The sequence below is a fragment of the Anas platyrhynchos genome, chromosome 2, assembly GCF_047663525.1.
Source record: "Anas platyrhynchos isolate ZD024472 breed Pekin duck chromosome 2, IASCAAS_PekinDuck_T2T, whole genome shotgun sequence".
Classification (NCBI taxonomy): domain Eukaryota; kingdom Metazoa; phylum Chordata; class Aves; order Anseriformes; family Anatidae; genus Anas; species Anas platyrhynchos.
The window spans coordinates 24,572,485-24,590,085 of NC_092588.1; the positions used below are offsets into that span (position 1 = coordinate 24,572,485).

Below are 17,601 nucleotides of genomic sequence, written 5' to 3' on the forward strand. Positions count from 1 at the left end.
AGCAACCTGACGGGCAGGGTGGAAGTTTGAGCCTCACACCAGCTGCACTTCTCCCTTCTTGTATGATTTACCTCCGTGCCATGTCCTTTTCTTACCCTTGTCCCAAGAGAGCTTCAGAATGAGCAAACCACAGAATGAGCAAACACCTCCTGCCCTGTTCTGAAACCTCTCGTGGTTATGGAAGGAAAACAGTGTTGTAGACTTGGGTCAGCTGAGTGAACGAGTGCAAAAAGACTTCTCCAATCCTTGAAAATGTCTTTATTGCTCAGAGGGACAGGTATGAAAGTTTGATATGGGATTATCAAACCCATAATCCCAGTCCTGTGGGATTAAAACATTTATAAAAGTTAAAGACGCTCAACACACGAATGACACATTGTGGCTGCTGACTAATTTACAAAATGAAAAAAAAGAACACACATTAAATTGGAAATACAATCATAAGAGCTATTTCTTGAACAAATACCAACCAATAGGAGAACATAGCACAGTTAACCCATTTCAAGCATTCAATAGTCATCAGGAATGAAGAAAATCTGTGAATTCCTGGAGCTTTTGACTCCTGTAATTATTTTCTAAAACATGTACAGCAACCATGTTAGCTATATTAACATTTTAGATAAATGGCCTGGAAAACTAAAACAGAACAGAGTAGTGTGTGCACTGAGGAGAAGTAGGGGAGCAAGTGACTCAACTGTTTTGACAGGACAATTTCAGGTTAATTTATCATTTATCTGCAACAGGAGTTGCCTTTACCAGTAGTTCTTTCAAACCACAAGGCCATTAAAAGCTTCCACATGCCCTTCTGAACAGCAGTTAATCAAAGGCAAACTCAAAGTGTAATTTTTGCATGGAAAGATGTACCTGCTTAGCAAAAGCACTGAGAAAAAGGTAGAGAGGGAGAGCCCACATGCTGCCACGTCTCCATTTCTGCTGTTCCCAGAGTGACTAAATTAATGCTACGTGGCTGTGTCTGCAGATGGCACAATCACATCTGCATTATGCCTGCAGACATTCCCTGGTTTAGCAGGGTCTGATTACTACACCTTTACTTGTTCCAACTGAAGTCAGTCACAAACCAGGACACTCTGGAGGTGGTGTGTTTGAAGCACGGCTCTGCTCCCTGAAATAACTAACTTCTTGACTACAAACCCATCATCGGAATCTACACAGAAAAAGCTTCTGTTATCACTGACAATGATGCTCAGTTCTACCACGGGACGTGCCGGAGTTGTAAGATCTGGCAAGTGTAATTACATGTGGTTAAGCTATGCAAAGATACTGCCCAGAGAAATGCATGGGCATCACAGGAGCCTAACTTTGCCTTGCAAATGTCCTGTTGCAGACCATTTTTCAGATGGCTCCATAGCTTAGTTTAGAGGTTTGGCACTCAGTACATCACTGACAGGTGATATGATAGAAACGTCACAACTAGTGAAGTCATACGTCATGGTCCTCAGTGGGAATACGGTTTGGGGCTGTTTTTATAGATCCAGAACCTAAAGGACACTTCTACTTACTACGCTCCCTATAAAGGCATTAGACTTGATTTTATGCAGTGGACATTTTGCTGCTGCAAATTATATATTCTCAACTTTTTTGTGGCATAGGGTGCACCAACAAACTAAGAATTCCGCACAGTAGTAGACAAAAATAAAGAAAGCATGGTATAGAAATGCTTACGCATTAATAAATGGATGTCTTGCTGAAAAATCAACCTTCCAATTATCTACCTTACAGCCTTATTTGGCAAATACACATTCTATCAGTTAATGGAAACCATATTGGACAAGAAAGCTACACTATTTTTGCAACACCAAAAGCAAATGCATCAGAACAAGTGACCCTGAGATCTATGTCCATATTCCTGAACATAAGTTTAAAATTACAATATGATGTGGTATTAACATTATCAACACCTTCCTCATCGTGAAACCAAGAAACACCTGAAAAACAACGCTGCTTCAACTCAGATAAACATGTCTGCATTTAAAATGTGCTAGGTGCAACTAACCATGTCCTTCATCTCTGTTCTGAATAAGGATGCTTGCCTTGACTTACTCCTTTATGTTTTTTTTTGCTGGTGAGAGTCCCTTGTTGAATCATCTAAAGACAAGTCACAGTTACAAAACCAGCAAACAATATTCGTGTTTAATTGTTTAATGAAAAATATTATTTTAAAAAAGCAGGGAGACTTTTCAAAGACACAAATGGGAGGTAGGCACCTCGCTCTGAGGTGTTTCGAAGGCCATTCGTAATCTCTCTTAATACTTAACAAATGGCACTTGAACAATGATTAACTTGGCTAAATTTCAAAAATATGATAAAGGTATGGTTGTTAAGTCCAAAGATAACAAAGCCAGAAAATTAGAGAGCCTGAAGTATATGAGCATATATAGGCACCTGTGAAGAACACTTTAAGATATGAATAGTTTCTTCTGTTTCACTTGTATGGAAACAGCACAGAATTAGTACTATTATTATTTCCCTGAGCAGCTCACATCAGATGAGAGAAAATCAGGATCAAACCCAAAATACCTACAAACATCTCCTCCGTGCAGTTATGACTAGCCTGCTTTTCTGCATTGCTGTAGTGATGCTGTATCTCAGACATAAGGAAACTTTGTCATGTATAGTCTACACACAAAAAAACAATGATAAAGAAAAGAGACAAAAGCATTTACTACTATGACACAATGAAGAAAAGCTAAAATTTCAAGTTGGAGTCACTATAAATAAGTGATTTTTAGATAGTCCTCTTGAAATATTAATTCAACTCAGAGCAAAGCCTGTGCTGAATAAAACTGAAATACGTTTGCTAAACATTATACCTCAAAATAAATTAAAAACAACAAAATGTAAAAAAAAAAGAAAAGGTATTTTCAGAAAATTTAAGAGTTGACAGCCAATCTTGCCAAAGAGAATGCTTGAATTATTTCCTCAAAATTAGTGTTCCATATCTTATCAAAAGCCATTAAATAATCTTTACCTTCTTCTAATAAAAACAACATTAAGTTTATTTCTGTCCTTTTTAAATTTATCTTTCCTTTTAAAGGCCTATGGCTTAGTGTTCACAATGTAAAAACATTTGTAAATATACAAAAATAAAATCTAATACCAGACAATATAAAAAACGATAAATTGCAAAACCATTACATTATGATTGAAAAGCACACCAGAATTAATCTGTAGGTCAGAAGAGATACTTTGGTCCTGGACACAACTTCCATGATTAACTCCTCACCAAAGTCTGTAGACTTCTTAACTAAATGAGAAATCGTTCATCCACCAAGGTTTTGGATGTCAAATTCTTCTGCCCAACTGTATTACGAATAAACCTGAATATCTAACAACATAGAGAAACTGTATTAATGAAGAAGTGCTTAGAAATGCAGGTTTCAATAGCCAACATAAAATAACTACATATTATATTTAAATCATAAATAGTGAATTAGGTGCCTTTAGCAATTTCAAAGTGTCTTCCAATATCTTTTCACCTCAAAATATGATAAAATTGTGATTAATTTTAACAGATATTTGTGTTTTCTACTGAAAGCTACTTATAGCCTCTTTACTGATGACATGCATGTGAATAAAATTAAGCCTGTTTTCCAAAAAGAAAAATAATGAGTAACTTTATAAGCTCTCAGTATAATCTTCTGTCACCACATACTGCCCACAGGGTTTAGTTATCTAACTATATAAGCTTTCATGCCAACCCACATTTTAAAGATACAATTGTATTCTTAAATTAAAATTTACCTCCTGTTGCAAGTATGTTAGAATAGCTGCTAAAACAAAACTTTGGGAAGCCAGATCCACAATGGAGAAAAACAGGATATCAAAGATAAGCAGTGTTGTCTCATTGCCGTAGTAGAGAACATCATCAAAAGAGTGTCCTTCATCTACAGAAAGAAAGGAGTTTTTGAAAAAAAGGATTATTTCTGTGAATTACAGGTTTGTGAAGTTCATCAGTCCACACTGATAAAGCTGGTAAGAAAAAGTAAACTTACAGCAAGGGTATTTTGTAAGGTAGTTATGGTTTTCCATTTAAGCAAAATACTAGAATCCTTTTCAGTTATGAAATGGTTTTAATACTGACAAGAACAATAGGAAAAGCTCACGTGCCACACACAACTTCGTTCACTCCAGAAGTCTCAAACAAATTGTTAAAAAAAGGCTGTCTTGAACAAGAAGCAGACAAAACTTCCTCATCGCTGAGATTTTTAACAAGTGTTAACTCTGTGCCCAACTCAACAAAACAATGACACACGTGCTTTAAACCCTAACCATGAGGAGCTTCAGAGCTTAGTGTTATCTTTGTTCATCTGCTAAACAGTCTTCCAAAAAATGGGTCTTTTAAGCTTAAATTACCTTTTTCCATTGTCAAAACAGTTTAAACCACTTATCAACTTCTTTGCTTTGTTACCAAGCACCACTCTCAAAAGATAAAACACTTAACTACTGACAATAGGTTCTTTTACTTCTTTCTGCTTTTTTATAAGAATGTTTAATGCAACTTTTATTGGCAACAGTTTATTTTCATTACAACCTGAATACACCTGACTTCCATGAAATCCTGACTTGTATCTAAACAAGGAACTATGGCTGTCTAAGCCATCTCACAATATATTCAGAGCAATGCTTGTGATGGTGATGTTTCAAACAGTGGCAGTCAGGAAACTAAAGCTGAATATTATATGATTGTCCTAGATACTGGTTACCTGGTAATATACATTACCAAATACTGCGCTTTGCCTTAATAGGGAAGGAGAGTCCGATCCTTTGCTGAATTATGTGTAGCTCAGACATCTGGGATGAGAAAAGACATCACACTACAGCTATGGCTTCTACTTCGTCTGAAAGCATGTACTGCATTCCAGACTATATAGCAAGGTTTGTGATTCAAACAAGGGGGTCAGCTTTTGCAGCCCTGGTGTCTGAGAGAGCAGCTTAAGTTCTGCACAGCTCAATAATCAAAAGTGGGGATTGCTATTATGTAAAGACAATGACATATTTAGGATGCGTGATGGTCATCTGGTAATACCAAAGGATTGGATTATGGTTCTGATAGAGTTTGAAGTTTCAGAACAGTGAGGCTGGAGAGCCAAGGACCTGAGGGACTCAAAATGAGGGCCTGCATTGTCACAGATCACCAGTTAATATTTAGGTTTCACGAAGGTGATGGCCATACTTATGATTAGCGGTAGAATAAGGGTCTGAACTAAGTCTTTCAAAGATGAAGCTTGGAAAGACTTTTGATGGATTCCGAACAGCCCAGGGACTGAGGAAACAGACTGGCATCAGGCTCATACTCCGACTGCTTCACAGCTCATTGCAACGTGAATGCTGATCCCTAGGCTGTGTGTTACAGGAGACCACAACTCAGGATTTCAGAACCTTGAAGGCTGAAACATGGTTAAGAGCTTTCTTTAAACCTATTCTTACCACATGTACTTGGAAATACTTATGGCTAGGTTTAGCATGGGCTTAGGCTTCAGGACAGTTCATTGGAGAACCCAAGTGTTTGATTCCACATAGCCCCAGGGACCAGAATCAGAACTTATGTCATCCCTGTGCCTGCTGAAATACTCGTTTTGCTGTAGATATTGGCAACACTTAAAAAGCTTCGAAATAAAATATTCAAGAACCTCAATTACTCCGTACAGTCTGCAAAGATGTGTGGTACATTAACATCAACTATTCCACTAAAGCGTCCTCACTGTGATCAATATCATCTTTAGAGAAATTGTCTTTCTGTATGTTTAGCTGTTTCAAAAGCGATTTATTTCTATACAAAACAAAACACTGAGCTATTTAAATATTGTGGCTCTTCTTTCCATTTACAAAATGTATATTGGATCTAGATAGCAAGTCAAGGTAGCACTTCCTAAACACGTACACAACTCTACTCAGTATTTTCAGTTGTCTAAAAGAATAAAAAATTGCAATTAAGTTACATAATAGAAATAGAATAAGAAAATAAGAACACCTGTTAAATAATTCCCTTATAAACTATCATTTAATGACACCTCTTGCTGTAAAATCCAGTTTATATTGTAAATCCTGTGAAATAAATCTACATTGAAACCTACATATTATAGAAGTACAAATGACAAGTCACAATTTTACCGTTGTAAAAAATACTCTTCTCTATTGGCTCCATGAACTCCATGCCTAGAATCCGTTCAAGCAGCAACTTATCTTTAACAATATAATCCATTTCTTTATGAACCTATAGGAAAAGGAAAGACAAAACTTGTTTTATGATTACACAGAGAATGTACTTGTTACAAAGTGGAATACAGCTACTTAGACCTGTACGAATGAAAAAGCACCAGTTTATTTCAAGACAAAAACAAACACATAACAAAAAAGGACTTGTCTTTTTTAAGAGCAGGCTGTACTGCTGGACAGTACTCCAATTTTTTACTTGAATGAACCACTGTTTCGGTTGCCATAAAGCCTTTAACAAGAAGTTTTTAAGCACAAATGCTTGAAGAGAAATTACTGTCTTTCTCATTTACAATTTTAAGTCTCTACTTCTTACATATATAATTTTCCTGAATATATTAATGTCCATACATACGTGATCAATAAAAGAACTGAGAAATTTGTTCATGGCATTGTATGCCCTTGTGCTTTGTTCGAAAGTATTTGCAGATGAGTCCAAAAACCGAGCAGGACCACGTCTCTGAAAAAAAAATATGACCATGATTTCAGTGGAAAAAAATTACCTATTTTAAATAACATTTACAGATTAAAAACATCTCACTTACTCTTGTTAGGGTTTCATGAATCCTATCGTATTGTAGTCTCATTTTTCTTGAGATGGAAATTTGAAATGTCTGGCCATCTGTGTTCGGTAACAAACCTCTTTGACTACACAGGTTTTCCTACACAATTAAAAAAAATGTTAATTGACATAATTAACGTCATAAAAAAAAGTCAAAGTCTTTTCTTTTCCTCTCTTTTATGTATAAAAAAGTCAAAGGCTTTTCTTTTCCTCTCTTTCATGTATATAAAGTACTTGATATCTCCAAATATTTGAATCCATTGCACCTTGGCTCTGTTATAGTAAGATTTTCTTAGAACATGAAATCCTGACCCCTGCTGTCACAAAGTCATTCCTCTTTTTACTCATGTTCTTTTCATTACCTTCTAAAACATCTTTTAATGTTCATTCTGAAGCCTTTTGTTTCATGTTTATCATTTATTCTGTATTTTTCTGCTTTTTCTTGTGCCTTGGATTCCTGACTTTTACATATCTTTACCAGATCATTCTTAGTAGATCTTAGGAAAACCAAGAACAGAAAATTCAACATCTCCATAAGGGAAAAAAACACCTTTTTCCAAAATTATATTAAAATAAACAATTCAGAAGAAAAAAAAAACAAACGAAACAAACAAAACAAAACCAAACAAACAAAAAAAAACCCACCCACAACACAGGAACACAGTCAAGTCAAAAATTATATTTAAAAGATTCCTTGACATGTCAATGTTAATTTTCACACGGTTAGCCTTTTTTTTTTTTCAGTTATCAGCAATAATCACATCCTTTGCTTAAAATAATTTCTTCCTACTTGTCCATACAAAAATGCAAGATGTCATGAAATTTAGTGCAAAGTGCTCCCATCATGAACCAATCTTATTAGACATTTGCCTCATCTTGCTAAAAAGATGCAACGTACAACAAAACAGAAAAAAATACTTATTCAAATAAATTTCTGTAAAGGTCAGGTTATGTCACCAGACCAGGATAGATAAAATAATAAATAAAATAATTTATTGGAAGAATAGATGATTCTTTACTAGGAGTTTTTCAGATTTGTCTCTTTATGAAATCTTCTTAGTACATGAATTTTTGCATGTGGCCATGAGCTTATAAAAGGCTTCAAGATTAAAAAGTTCATGTATAAATACATGAAAAAAAAATTAGAAAAACAGGAATTTTGTATCTAAGAATGGTGAATTTTGTATTTAAGAATGGTTATAAAAGAACTACTGAGTCACTTATTTGCCAGCCAACAGCTGGTATCTTTTAAGTATAACTTGGTATAATGTAATGCAGAAGTGTCAATCCATAATGGAAAGCTTTTTAAAATTAAAATTAAATTAAAAGAATAGAACAGGTATAAATTTTTACTGCTTTTACTTACTGCTTCTCTCTTTAGGTTCATATTCATTTCCTCCATATTGGTATCTGCATGTCCGTGCACAGAGCGACCATGGATGTAATAACCAAAGCAGCTGTGTGACAGGATAAACACTGAAATCTAAAAGAGGTGGTAGAAGGGAAGAATACTGTCATTAAATACTGTTTTTTCACAGAGATTGGTAATATCAGCCCTTCTAGAATACAAAATAAGTAGGTAGCAAAATACATACACAGAAAAATATTTAGCAACTTGTTTATCTATGTTTAACCAGAGACAAACAACAGCTCCAAGTTTAGTTTATCAACAGCAACGATCAGCATCTAATTCCACAGAACCAAAAAACATTAAAACAAAGGTATTACCTTTTATTTCAGTTCTGTGATACATAACACGTGCATGATTTCAGTTGAGCTCCTAGGAGACTGTATGTAATAGAATTTCATTCAGTGTGATATATTGCTTATATATCATGTAAGATACGAAATTAGCTCTTTATACAACCCATGCACTACATGGACTTTCCATGGGAAAGGAATAACCAAGACTGAAAAGGCTGATAAAAGGGGTTAAATCCTGTATTTTTAATAAGTTCTGGCCAAATCAAGTAATTCATCCTGTTCTTGCAGTACAAAGCTCCAAGACTCATATTTAAACTAATGGAAGTAGTTCAGCGGTAAATGAAAGTGTGTGAGAAAGGTGGTAACTATTCAGGAGGCATAACCATGAAGTTCAGCATCTGAGGGACAACCAGAAGCTAAAAGCAGAAACTGAACATATACATATTAAACAAAGCCAATGCAGTTGTGCCTAGAAGACAAGTAGTAAAGAGTATACCAGTAGAAAGAATGGCAGTAAATGGTTCCATGCCAAATTTCTGTCACAATTTGTTACTTTTTAATTCTGTATGAGCACATATAACTAACATAATTTGAAATGGCAACCTAAAAATCACGTCTAGAAGTACATATTGAGTACATATTAAGATTCCAGAATCTTTTTTCAACTAAAATTTAAATGGAATTTTCTTGTAGATTGCACTAATGAAGTGAGCTGAAAGAAATACCACCTTTGGCTGTTAGCTAGTGATCTCTGAATAGATTACATGAATAGATATTATTTAATATTCTTTATACTATCTTATGCTTTATTGTGTTCAAAACATCACCGTACAAATAAAACAAGCAAATACTTACATTGCTCACACAACACAAATCAACAAATTGATTTAGCTTGTCTTCAACAAATCTTTCATAAAACACAGCAAAAAATATAATCTGAAAGAAACCAGACAGATATTATTTTATTAGTTCATCAGATTTGACTTTATTTTATGAATTGCAAAGCAATTAACTTCAAAGTTCAATACCCATAAATTAAAGACTTCTGTAGTGGCCATCATTGCATGGGGGTCTATGAAATGGGATTGACTTCCTTCCCCTGTGAAATCAAATCGTAGCAATAACCTGATTTTTATTTCAAATGTGGGAGATGCTCCATGGTTGACTAGAACAAAACAAAGTAGCTGCATAAATTCTCCCCTTTGGGAGGATCAAAATTGTGACTAACAAAGCAAGATCTGTCATAGCTCAGAAGATTCATTTTTGGTTCTAATTTTGTACCACACTAAAGAAGCTCAAAGTCTACAACAAGAAAAAAAAGTTAAGGATTTACTCAACACTACTGTAGGTAGCATGGATAGCCTAGTGATCCATTTTAGTTTCCAAGAAGCAGTCTGAAAAACTGTTACCTATGGATGTCATACCTGTAGGAAGGCAATGGCTAACCACAGTGCAGCAGACACACCAAATCTTAAAATGCGGCTCCAAGGTGCAATGTAACTATCACTGCTTCTTGTAAGGCTGGAGGAAGAATCCATTAAAGCCAGGTTTGAAAATCCCACCACCTGAAGAGATAAGAAGGTCCATACAGGAGCATGAGGCAATGAATAGCATTAGTTACAACTCCGTTGTTTCCATCATAACAGGAAATAAAAAGAATAAAAAATCGAGAGAAACAGAGCTGGGAACAGCAGCATGTTCATTTTGATACAGCCCAGTTGTGGGATCCAGTATTATTACTGAGAAATATAATTAAAACCAAACTGTACATACCTATGTTGATGTATAAATATACTAACATACACAGCTAAATCTCATGACAAGTTAACACTGATTTTTGCTGAAAAGGTCCAAAAGATTCTCCTGTTAGACTGCAAAGGGGTCTTACTTCAGCCAAACTTCTACCTTCTGGTCCTAGATAGTCCAGAGTTAATTTTTTTGTTTTCAAATATAAGAAACTGAGGATTTTTTTCATTGTTTTTATTGAACATAAATATATTTCCCTCTACTGTCCTTATAGCTGAATCTATTTTAAACAAACTATCAAGAAAAAGTTTCCAAATCAACATGATGAGAGAAAAATTAGGCATTGAAACACTTAAGAGGTGAACATTCATGAAAATCATTCAGAACTGAAGCTGCGATAGATATTTGTGGTGGGTTGACCCCACCACAGCAGGATGAGGCAAATAATAGGGTGAACAAAAACAAGACAACTTGTGGGTCAAAAGAAAGATTTAATGAGCAAAGAAAATGGAAGGAGAAAGGAAAAAAGACAAACACATACAAAGAAAAAAAAAAGTGATGCAAAGCCTATCACTAAGTACCTCCCACAAGCAGACAAATGCTCAGCCAGTCCCCAAGCAATGGCTACATACCCAAAACACCTACCCTAATCATTTTTATTTTTATTTTTATTTTGCTGAGCATGATGTTATATAGTTCCTTTGACCAGTTTGGGTCAGCTATTCTGGTCATCCCCTCTCCCCTACTAGCTGCAGGGGGGCACAGTGAGAGACTGAGGAGACCTTGATGAGACCTTGATGCTGTGCTCTTCAGCAACAGCTAAAACATTCCTGTGCTATCGCTGTTGCAAAAAATCCAAAACCCAGCTCCACGTGGGTCGCTGTGAGGAAATTTAACTCCATTGCAGCCACACACAGTGCAATGTTCAAAACCTCAGTTTTGCTGCCAGTGCTATCTTCTCTACCCTTACAGTCAATGCTGCAATGATGACCAGCGCCAACCAGAGGCTGCTTTGGTGCCAGAAATAAGGCCTAAGGCAAGGGAGACTCCTCCTGCACTTTCCTGCTTCCTCCAACTGATAAATTTCCAGGCTTCTTTTTTACTCCTGTCCAGCCTGTCACCATGGTGAATGAGAGCTGAACTGTCACATTATCAAAACTGGTAACTGGAGTATTTTTAGCCTACTATTTAGGCTAAGATATTTCATGACTTCCTCCACTATTGGTGACAAGAAAGGGACTTTTCCAGAGGTAAATTCATAGCAGGAATTACCAAGCAAGATGTAAAAACGAGATTCTCCCTGCTAGTAATAACAGGAGCCTTAGAAGATTAATGTGAGGATGCTAGTTAAGTTTTGGGAATACTTGCTTTCTTTTCTCCCATTCTCTCCTTGTGTCATGGCACTGACATTGGTCCTGAGCTGTATCTACCAAAAATACTGCAGCATTTAAAGAGAAATTAATATTTTAACTGGCTTTCATTTAAAATAAAACAGGAAATTCAAAACCAGAAATATTAAAATGAATTAAGGTATTCAAAAAAATGTCAGAGAACCTCACATGAACAACTATACGCTTTAAGAATGCTTGCCAAATTAAACTGCTTTCCAAACAGTCCAGAAGAAATAAAAGAAAATGATTTTGAAAAGCTAAAGCACAATTTCTCAGATATCCTTGAGTTGTAACTAAGGCTTACAACCGCCTTATGTTAGGACATCAGAAACAGAACTGGCACATTTCATTTCCTGCTTCATAGAAGGTCACTACAGCAAATTAGCAGGAAGGAAGCTCCTGCTCAGATAAATATGGAAGCAGAAATAAAGCTGCAGACTGTGGCAGGAGGGAGCAAGTAGGCAAATAAAGATGTGAGTGTGTACACAAATTTATCAGCCTCTTAGGCCATTTACGGTAACTCATTAGCTTAAAAAAAAATAAAACCAACAAAGGTCTATAAGGTAATTAAAGTTGTGGGTTTTTTTTAATCTTCCTTAATGAACTAGTGCAATGACACATACATGCATACACATAAAAATGTATCAAAATAGTTATTTCACCAAGCTACATCTTATCAAGTGAACTTGGAAGGTCATCTACTATTACCACAAAAACTGCAATAATTAAAATACAGACCATTACGTTACAATTCGGATGTGAAATATAAAAAATAATAAAAATAACAATTGTAAGTGTAGTGGTAATACCTCCAGGAAAAAAAGAACTGCAAGCACTTGAAAGACGGGATTTATCTTCCTCACTGTCTGAATTTCGTTCCATTCATTGGCTATAAAGTATGTTCTCCATATGCTCACAGGTGCAGCAGCGCTTTTTACTGCACCTTTACCTAAGAAGAATACACGTAATAAAGCTCTGAAATTTAACACTAGAGAGCAATATGATAATTTAACCAAGTTGTTTATACAAACAAGCGTAGCTGGAGTTACCTTCAACTGCTTTAAGAACTTTGCCCTTAGGTCTTTCCCAGTCAATAAAGAAAATATCTATAGTAAGTTGTGAAACCAGTAATTGTAAAAATTGCAGAGCCTATGGAAAAAACAGGAAAAGAACTCAAAATAGGAATATCAAGAGCATAAAGGCAAAAATGAAGTAATTGTCATTGCACATGTTATTCATTAAATATAACAATACACTTGACTACACTTGAAATTGCAGCTTCATCATTAAGATTTGATAGATAAATATATATACATTTTAATTAAAGGCCTGGAATCATGGTAAATCATGTGACAATGTCTAGAATTACTAACAAAATATATATAAATACCTATGAAGAAAATAACTTAATTCTTAATTGTCTAACTGTTCCCATTTATGCGCTAATGAAATGTACTGTTCGAGATGCTTAAGAAGCCTACTGAAAATATACAGGAGCATATGCTAACATTTCTTTAATGCTGGAGAAAAAAATACTTACCTTCAGACTGAAAGCACATGCTATGTATGTAACAAAAGCTTTTTCTTGAGAAGGAAGTGGTAAGAAGACAGAGACAAACTGCTGAGCCTGTAATTGAGAAGCTACATTGAAACACCGTGGAAAGCATAGGTAACAACACAGTAAGTGATTAAAAGAAAATATCTTTTTTAGAAAAATATCAGTATTTTATTTGTAATTGTTTCAAATTATAAAATATTTTAGCTATTAATGTGACTGCAAGCATAATGAAACCTAAGGAAAAGAAAGAAGTGATCACAAAACTCTAAGCACATGGAACAGAATATTGTATATAACTTGCCTCAATAGTCTGACCAGAAAGGCAAAGAAAAAAAGAAAAAGAGAAAAAGAAAAAAAAAGAAATGAATTTTTGTGTAAAAATGAATGCAGTATTAATAGGTATTCGTAACAGCAAAATCTGGTAGAACACTTACTTTGAAAAACACAAGCCAATAAATCCCTGTGCCCACTGTGATGATAAAGAAAACGTTGGCAAGGTCTCCAGCATAAAATAGTAAGAACTTCAAAACTGTCTGCAATTATAAAAGCACACTGTACAAAGTAGTTCAGGAACATATATACACACTTCTATAAAATGTTATGCAGCTAATACTACAGGAGCCTCTACTATTGAAAAGTAGCCCCTGACAACATTTCTCTACTGTGGCCACATATTTATGGTATATTCAGTATCTGAAACTCTTACTCTAGCCTTTGTTCAGAGAAGAATGAATAAGAATGAATATGAAAACTACAGCTCTATTTATAAATACCCTTCCTTGTGAGTTGTTTGTTTGTTGTTGTTGTTGTTGTTTTTTAAAGCAAAGCTATTTCCTAAATGTCAACATCAGAATCTAAGAAAATGGAAAAAAACTACCTCCTCAAGTGATCCCAACTCCAGGTCACAGTTCCATGCAGACAGGCTAGAAATTACTTCAATTTCCATAAGAAACAGAACAGTTGTATCACAGGGAATGACAGCAAAGGTCTCTAACTTAAAGAGAGGAAAACATGACTCTTTCTGGTTTATCAGCTATTTATACCTGCAAGTCAATAACAGAGCTTCCTGTACGCCTCTTCCAGCCCGCAGTCTTGAGAAGGGACCATAACACTGCGAGCCCACCTAACACACCCAATGTGATCTGAAGAGAATGGAAAATTATTTGTAGGTATTTTTTACAAAGACAAGATATAAGCAAATCATTACATCAACAATTAAGGAGCAATACAACTTACGTCAGTCTGAATCTGAGCCTCCGACTGATTCATCTCATAATTGACCGAGAAGGAAACCTGAATATTAAAATACAAAAGGTAAATATCTACAGAAAGTCTTAAATGCTACAACCATTATAATCAGTAGTGGTTTTTCACATTTTTTAGTCGGTGAGGATTCCCATTCAGGGCTACTATAAAGATGCAACATACATTTTTTACTGTATACCTCCTCACTTGGTACGTGCAGTACTAGCATGTGTTTTCCTACATTTAGTGCTGATTTTACCAGCTGAACCATAAACTGCTTATTTTTTTTACAGCCTCCAAAGTGTTCACTCAAGTGGAATTCCAACAAAACTGAAAATATGATTAAAAACCAGTTCAATTAAGATAGCACAAAGATCTCACCATCACACTCTGGGTGTCAGGGTTTTGGACAAGCACGTCTGTGTAAGCAACAGTAATTAGAGGTGGGTAGATATTTCCTCTCTGAGTATGGGATACCAAACGAACGCTGCAGAAATACAAACAATATTATTTAAAAACAGAAAATGGATGAGCTGCTTGGAAGGTATTGACTGAAACTTGTACTAATAGGAAAATATTAAACAAAGAGAACAATCTGATCAATAAAATGTGTGTTTCAAACTCAGAGACATGGCAATTCACATTTTAAAAGCAACTCAAAAGGGACGTACACAAACAGATAAAACTAGAAGCTCAGGAGAATTGTTCCTTTGTAAGAAAATGCCTGAATCAATCTTCACCTACTATCACAACATGACAACAGTTGCAACTGAAGTCAATTCCAAAAGGTGACTTTTTCCAAAACATTGCAGAATGACCTGTTCTATATTTATTTTGAATTTCTGTCATTTTTTTTTCAGGGGTATGACAGATGACGACATGGAGGATGATACAGCTCTCCTAAGGTAGATAAACTAATCCTTATTTTTTGAAATAGTCTAATCTGTAACTCATGGCAAACAGGAGTTAGTACTTTAAATTAACCTTCAAGATGTTTACCTGTATGGATGAGTACACATTGCTAGTCAGCAATCTTTTTAAACTATAACTTCACAATAAATTGTGAAGAAGTGCTGATGGACAAGAGAAATCTCAATTTTCTTCAAACAGTGATCTCGGAGAAAGATGTTATATAGAGAAGGAAAAAATATGTTCTAAAACATATTCCACTTCAGATTAACAAGCAGTAATGACCCTAAAAAGCAGTCTCGCACTTTCAGCTGAATGACTACAAAACCCTTCTGGACTGTGTGACAGCATCTATAGGCAACAGTTTATTGAAATACTTCAAAAAAGAATATTAATATGGAAAGCATCCTTCTATAGTCAGCAATATGCACACTGAAAAACAATCAGCAAGAGACCTAAAAAGGTCTCTTTTTAGACTAGATTAGAGACCTAATTAGAATCTAATTAATAATTAGATTATTAGAAAAAAGGTCTTGCCAGATGACAACCACTAATAAGAGTTTACTGTACGCTTGCTAACTTGCATTATGCCTGCATGGTCTGATCCATCTTAACTGAGAAGTAACCACGGTAATCTTAACCCTCATAAGTCAGTGTTAGGTATTCTCACTCATCAGAACAACCTATGGAAACTCTTGCTATTTCCAATTAAACAATGGAAAAAGCAGCGTGGGACATGCTAGAAACAACATTAAAAGAAACAACTTTCATTTAGGAGACCATAAAATGCAGATTGCACAAATTAGCTTTGTTTTCTATGTACAATATATTTTATATGTATTTACTTACCTTATTGAAATTTTGCTAGCAACTCGAATTACTCTTGGTAGTTTTCCCATGTCATTCTCTTTTCCACTTAGTGCATCCACCAAAAAAAATCGACGAGTCAAAAGCCAGTTGTTCATATTGCTGCCTTTGGAAAAACATGACAGAGACACGTAATATTTTAAAAATTAATTCAATACATAAAAGGAATTAAATCTACTAGAAGCAATATGTATTCATCTATTCAGGATGTAAAATTATTTATTTTCAACTTAACGAAATGTATAATAAAATTAGATAACATTTTTGTGCATAGTATTGATTGGGCCAGTGTATTCAACCAAAACTTGCACATACCATTATCAGAACCTGCTCACAAAATGGTAAATTCTTAGAGCAGAAACAAGTTACGGTGAACTGAGTTATCTCAAAAAACAACTAAGTGTCTGTAATTAATACAAATTCTTTGTAATTGAAGTTATTCAGATTATTCAAATTCAAATAAATGTTACTGTGATATTCGTACCTTGATTCACATACATTTCCCTGTATTGAAGATCCAAATTTAAAACTGGCACAGCCCAAAGATGTTGTTGTCCATTTTCACCATTATATTCAAGGAATAGGTCATAGAAGATTGGATTAGGAAAATCCAGCAATATCTTGGAAACAGAAATCTTGCACTATTTGAAAAAAAAAAAAAAAAGAATAAGACCACTTTCTGCCATTTAATAATTTTAATAATTTTATCAACTTGTGGGTTGATACAAACTTACAAACTTACTGTGAAATTTGTCCTATGCCCTTCACAAAAGACAAGGCATTCCAGCTACTTGCAAGCGATTGTGAAGTACTAATGATTTTATACAAACCTCTGAAAAATGACTGCAATTGACCAGAACAACTAATGAGGAGAATGAAGCTTTGCTAACATTTCTTCTCTTAGTTTTCAACACACTCTGAAAAAATATCCTAGCAGCCTTCACAGACATAAAATTTGAAATGGTATGAACACTAAATTCATGGAGTGTCTGGTCCTGAGCTCATCAGTGCAAGAGAGATATGGAGCTACTTGATATAGTCCAGTGCAGGGCCACGAAGATGATGAAGGGACAGTTACATCTCACCTATGAGGAAAAGCTGAAAGAACTAGAACTGAGAAAAGAAGGCTGAGGGGAGATCTTATCAGTGTCTACAAATACCTGAAGGCAGGGTGCAAAAAGGATTCTTTTTGGTGGTGCCTGGTGAGGCAACAAGAGGAGGCTCTGTCTGAACACCAGGAAGCACTTCTTTACTGTGCTGGTGACTGAGCACTGGCACAAGTTTCCCACAGAGGCTGTGCAGACTCCATGCTTCAGCTTATGGCTGAACTCCAGAGGTCCTTCAATATGCACTGAGTTACTGGTGACACATAAAACAACTTAATT

The 17,601-nt window shown here is 35.2% G+C and overlaps 1 protein-coding gene across 1 annotated transcript in view; it reads right to left on the reverse strand.

Annotated features, from left to right (window-relative positions):
- Nucleotides 1-240: 240 nt before the first annotated feature.
- Nucleotides 241-17,601, reverse strand: part of TMEM67 (transmembrane protein 67) — a 30,542-nt gene continuing 13,181 nt past the window's right edge. The window contains exons 12-28 of the mRNA XM_038175137.2: nucleotides 16,701-16,857; nucleotides 16,199-16,322; nucleotides 14,822-14,927; nucleotides 14,432-14,488; nucleotides 14,239-14,337; nucleotides 13,630-13,728; nucleotides 13,178-13,264; nucleotides 12,687-12,786; nucleotides 12,447-12,586; nucleotides 9,925-10,065; nucleotides 9,356-9,436; nucleotides 8,163-8,279; nucleotides 6,780-6,896; nucleotides 6,590-6,694; nucleotides 6,133-6,235; nucleotides 3,763-3,905; nucleotides 241-3,346 (exon numbers count right to left, since the gene is read on the reverse strand). Coding sequence (XP_038031065.2) covers nucleotides 3,266-3,346; nucleotides 3,763-3,905; nucleotides 6,133-6,235; nucleotides 6,590-6,694; nucleotides 6,780-6,896; nucleotides 8,163-8,279; nucleotides 9,356-9,436; nucleotides 9,925-10,065; nucleotides 12,447-12,586; nucleotides 12,687-12,786; nucleotides 13,178-13,264; nucleotides 13,630-13,728; nucleotides 14,239-14,337; nucleotides 14,432-14,488; nucleotides 14,822-14,927; nucleotides 16,199-16,322; nucleotides 16,701-16,857 — 1,857 coding nt within the window. The 3' untranslated portion in view covers nucleotides 241-3,265. The remainder of the gene's footprint in view (nucleotides 3,347-3,762; nucleotides 3,906-6,132; nucleotides 6,236-6,589; nucleotides 6,695-6,779; nucleotides 6,897-8,162; nucleotides 8,280-9,355; nucleotides 9,437-9,924; nucleotides 10,066-12,446; nucleotides 12,587-12,686; nucleotides 12,787-13,177; nucleotides 13,265-13,629; nucleotides 13,729-14,238; nucleotides 14,338-14,431; nucleotides 14,489-14,821; nucleotides 14,928-16,198; nucleotides 16,323-16,700; nucleotides 16,858-17,601) is intronic.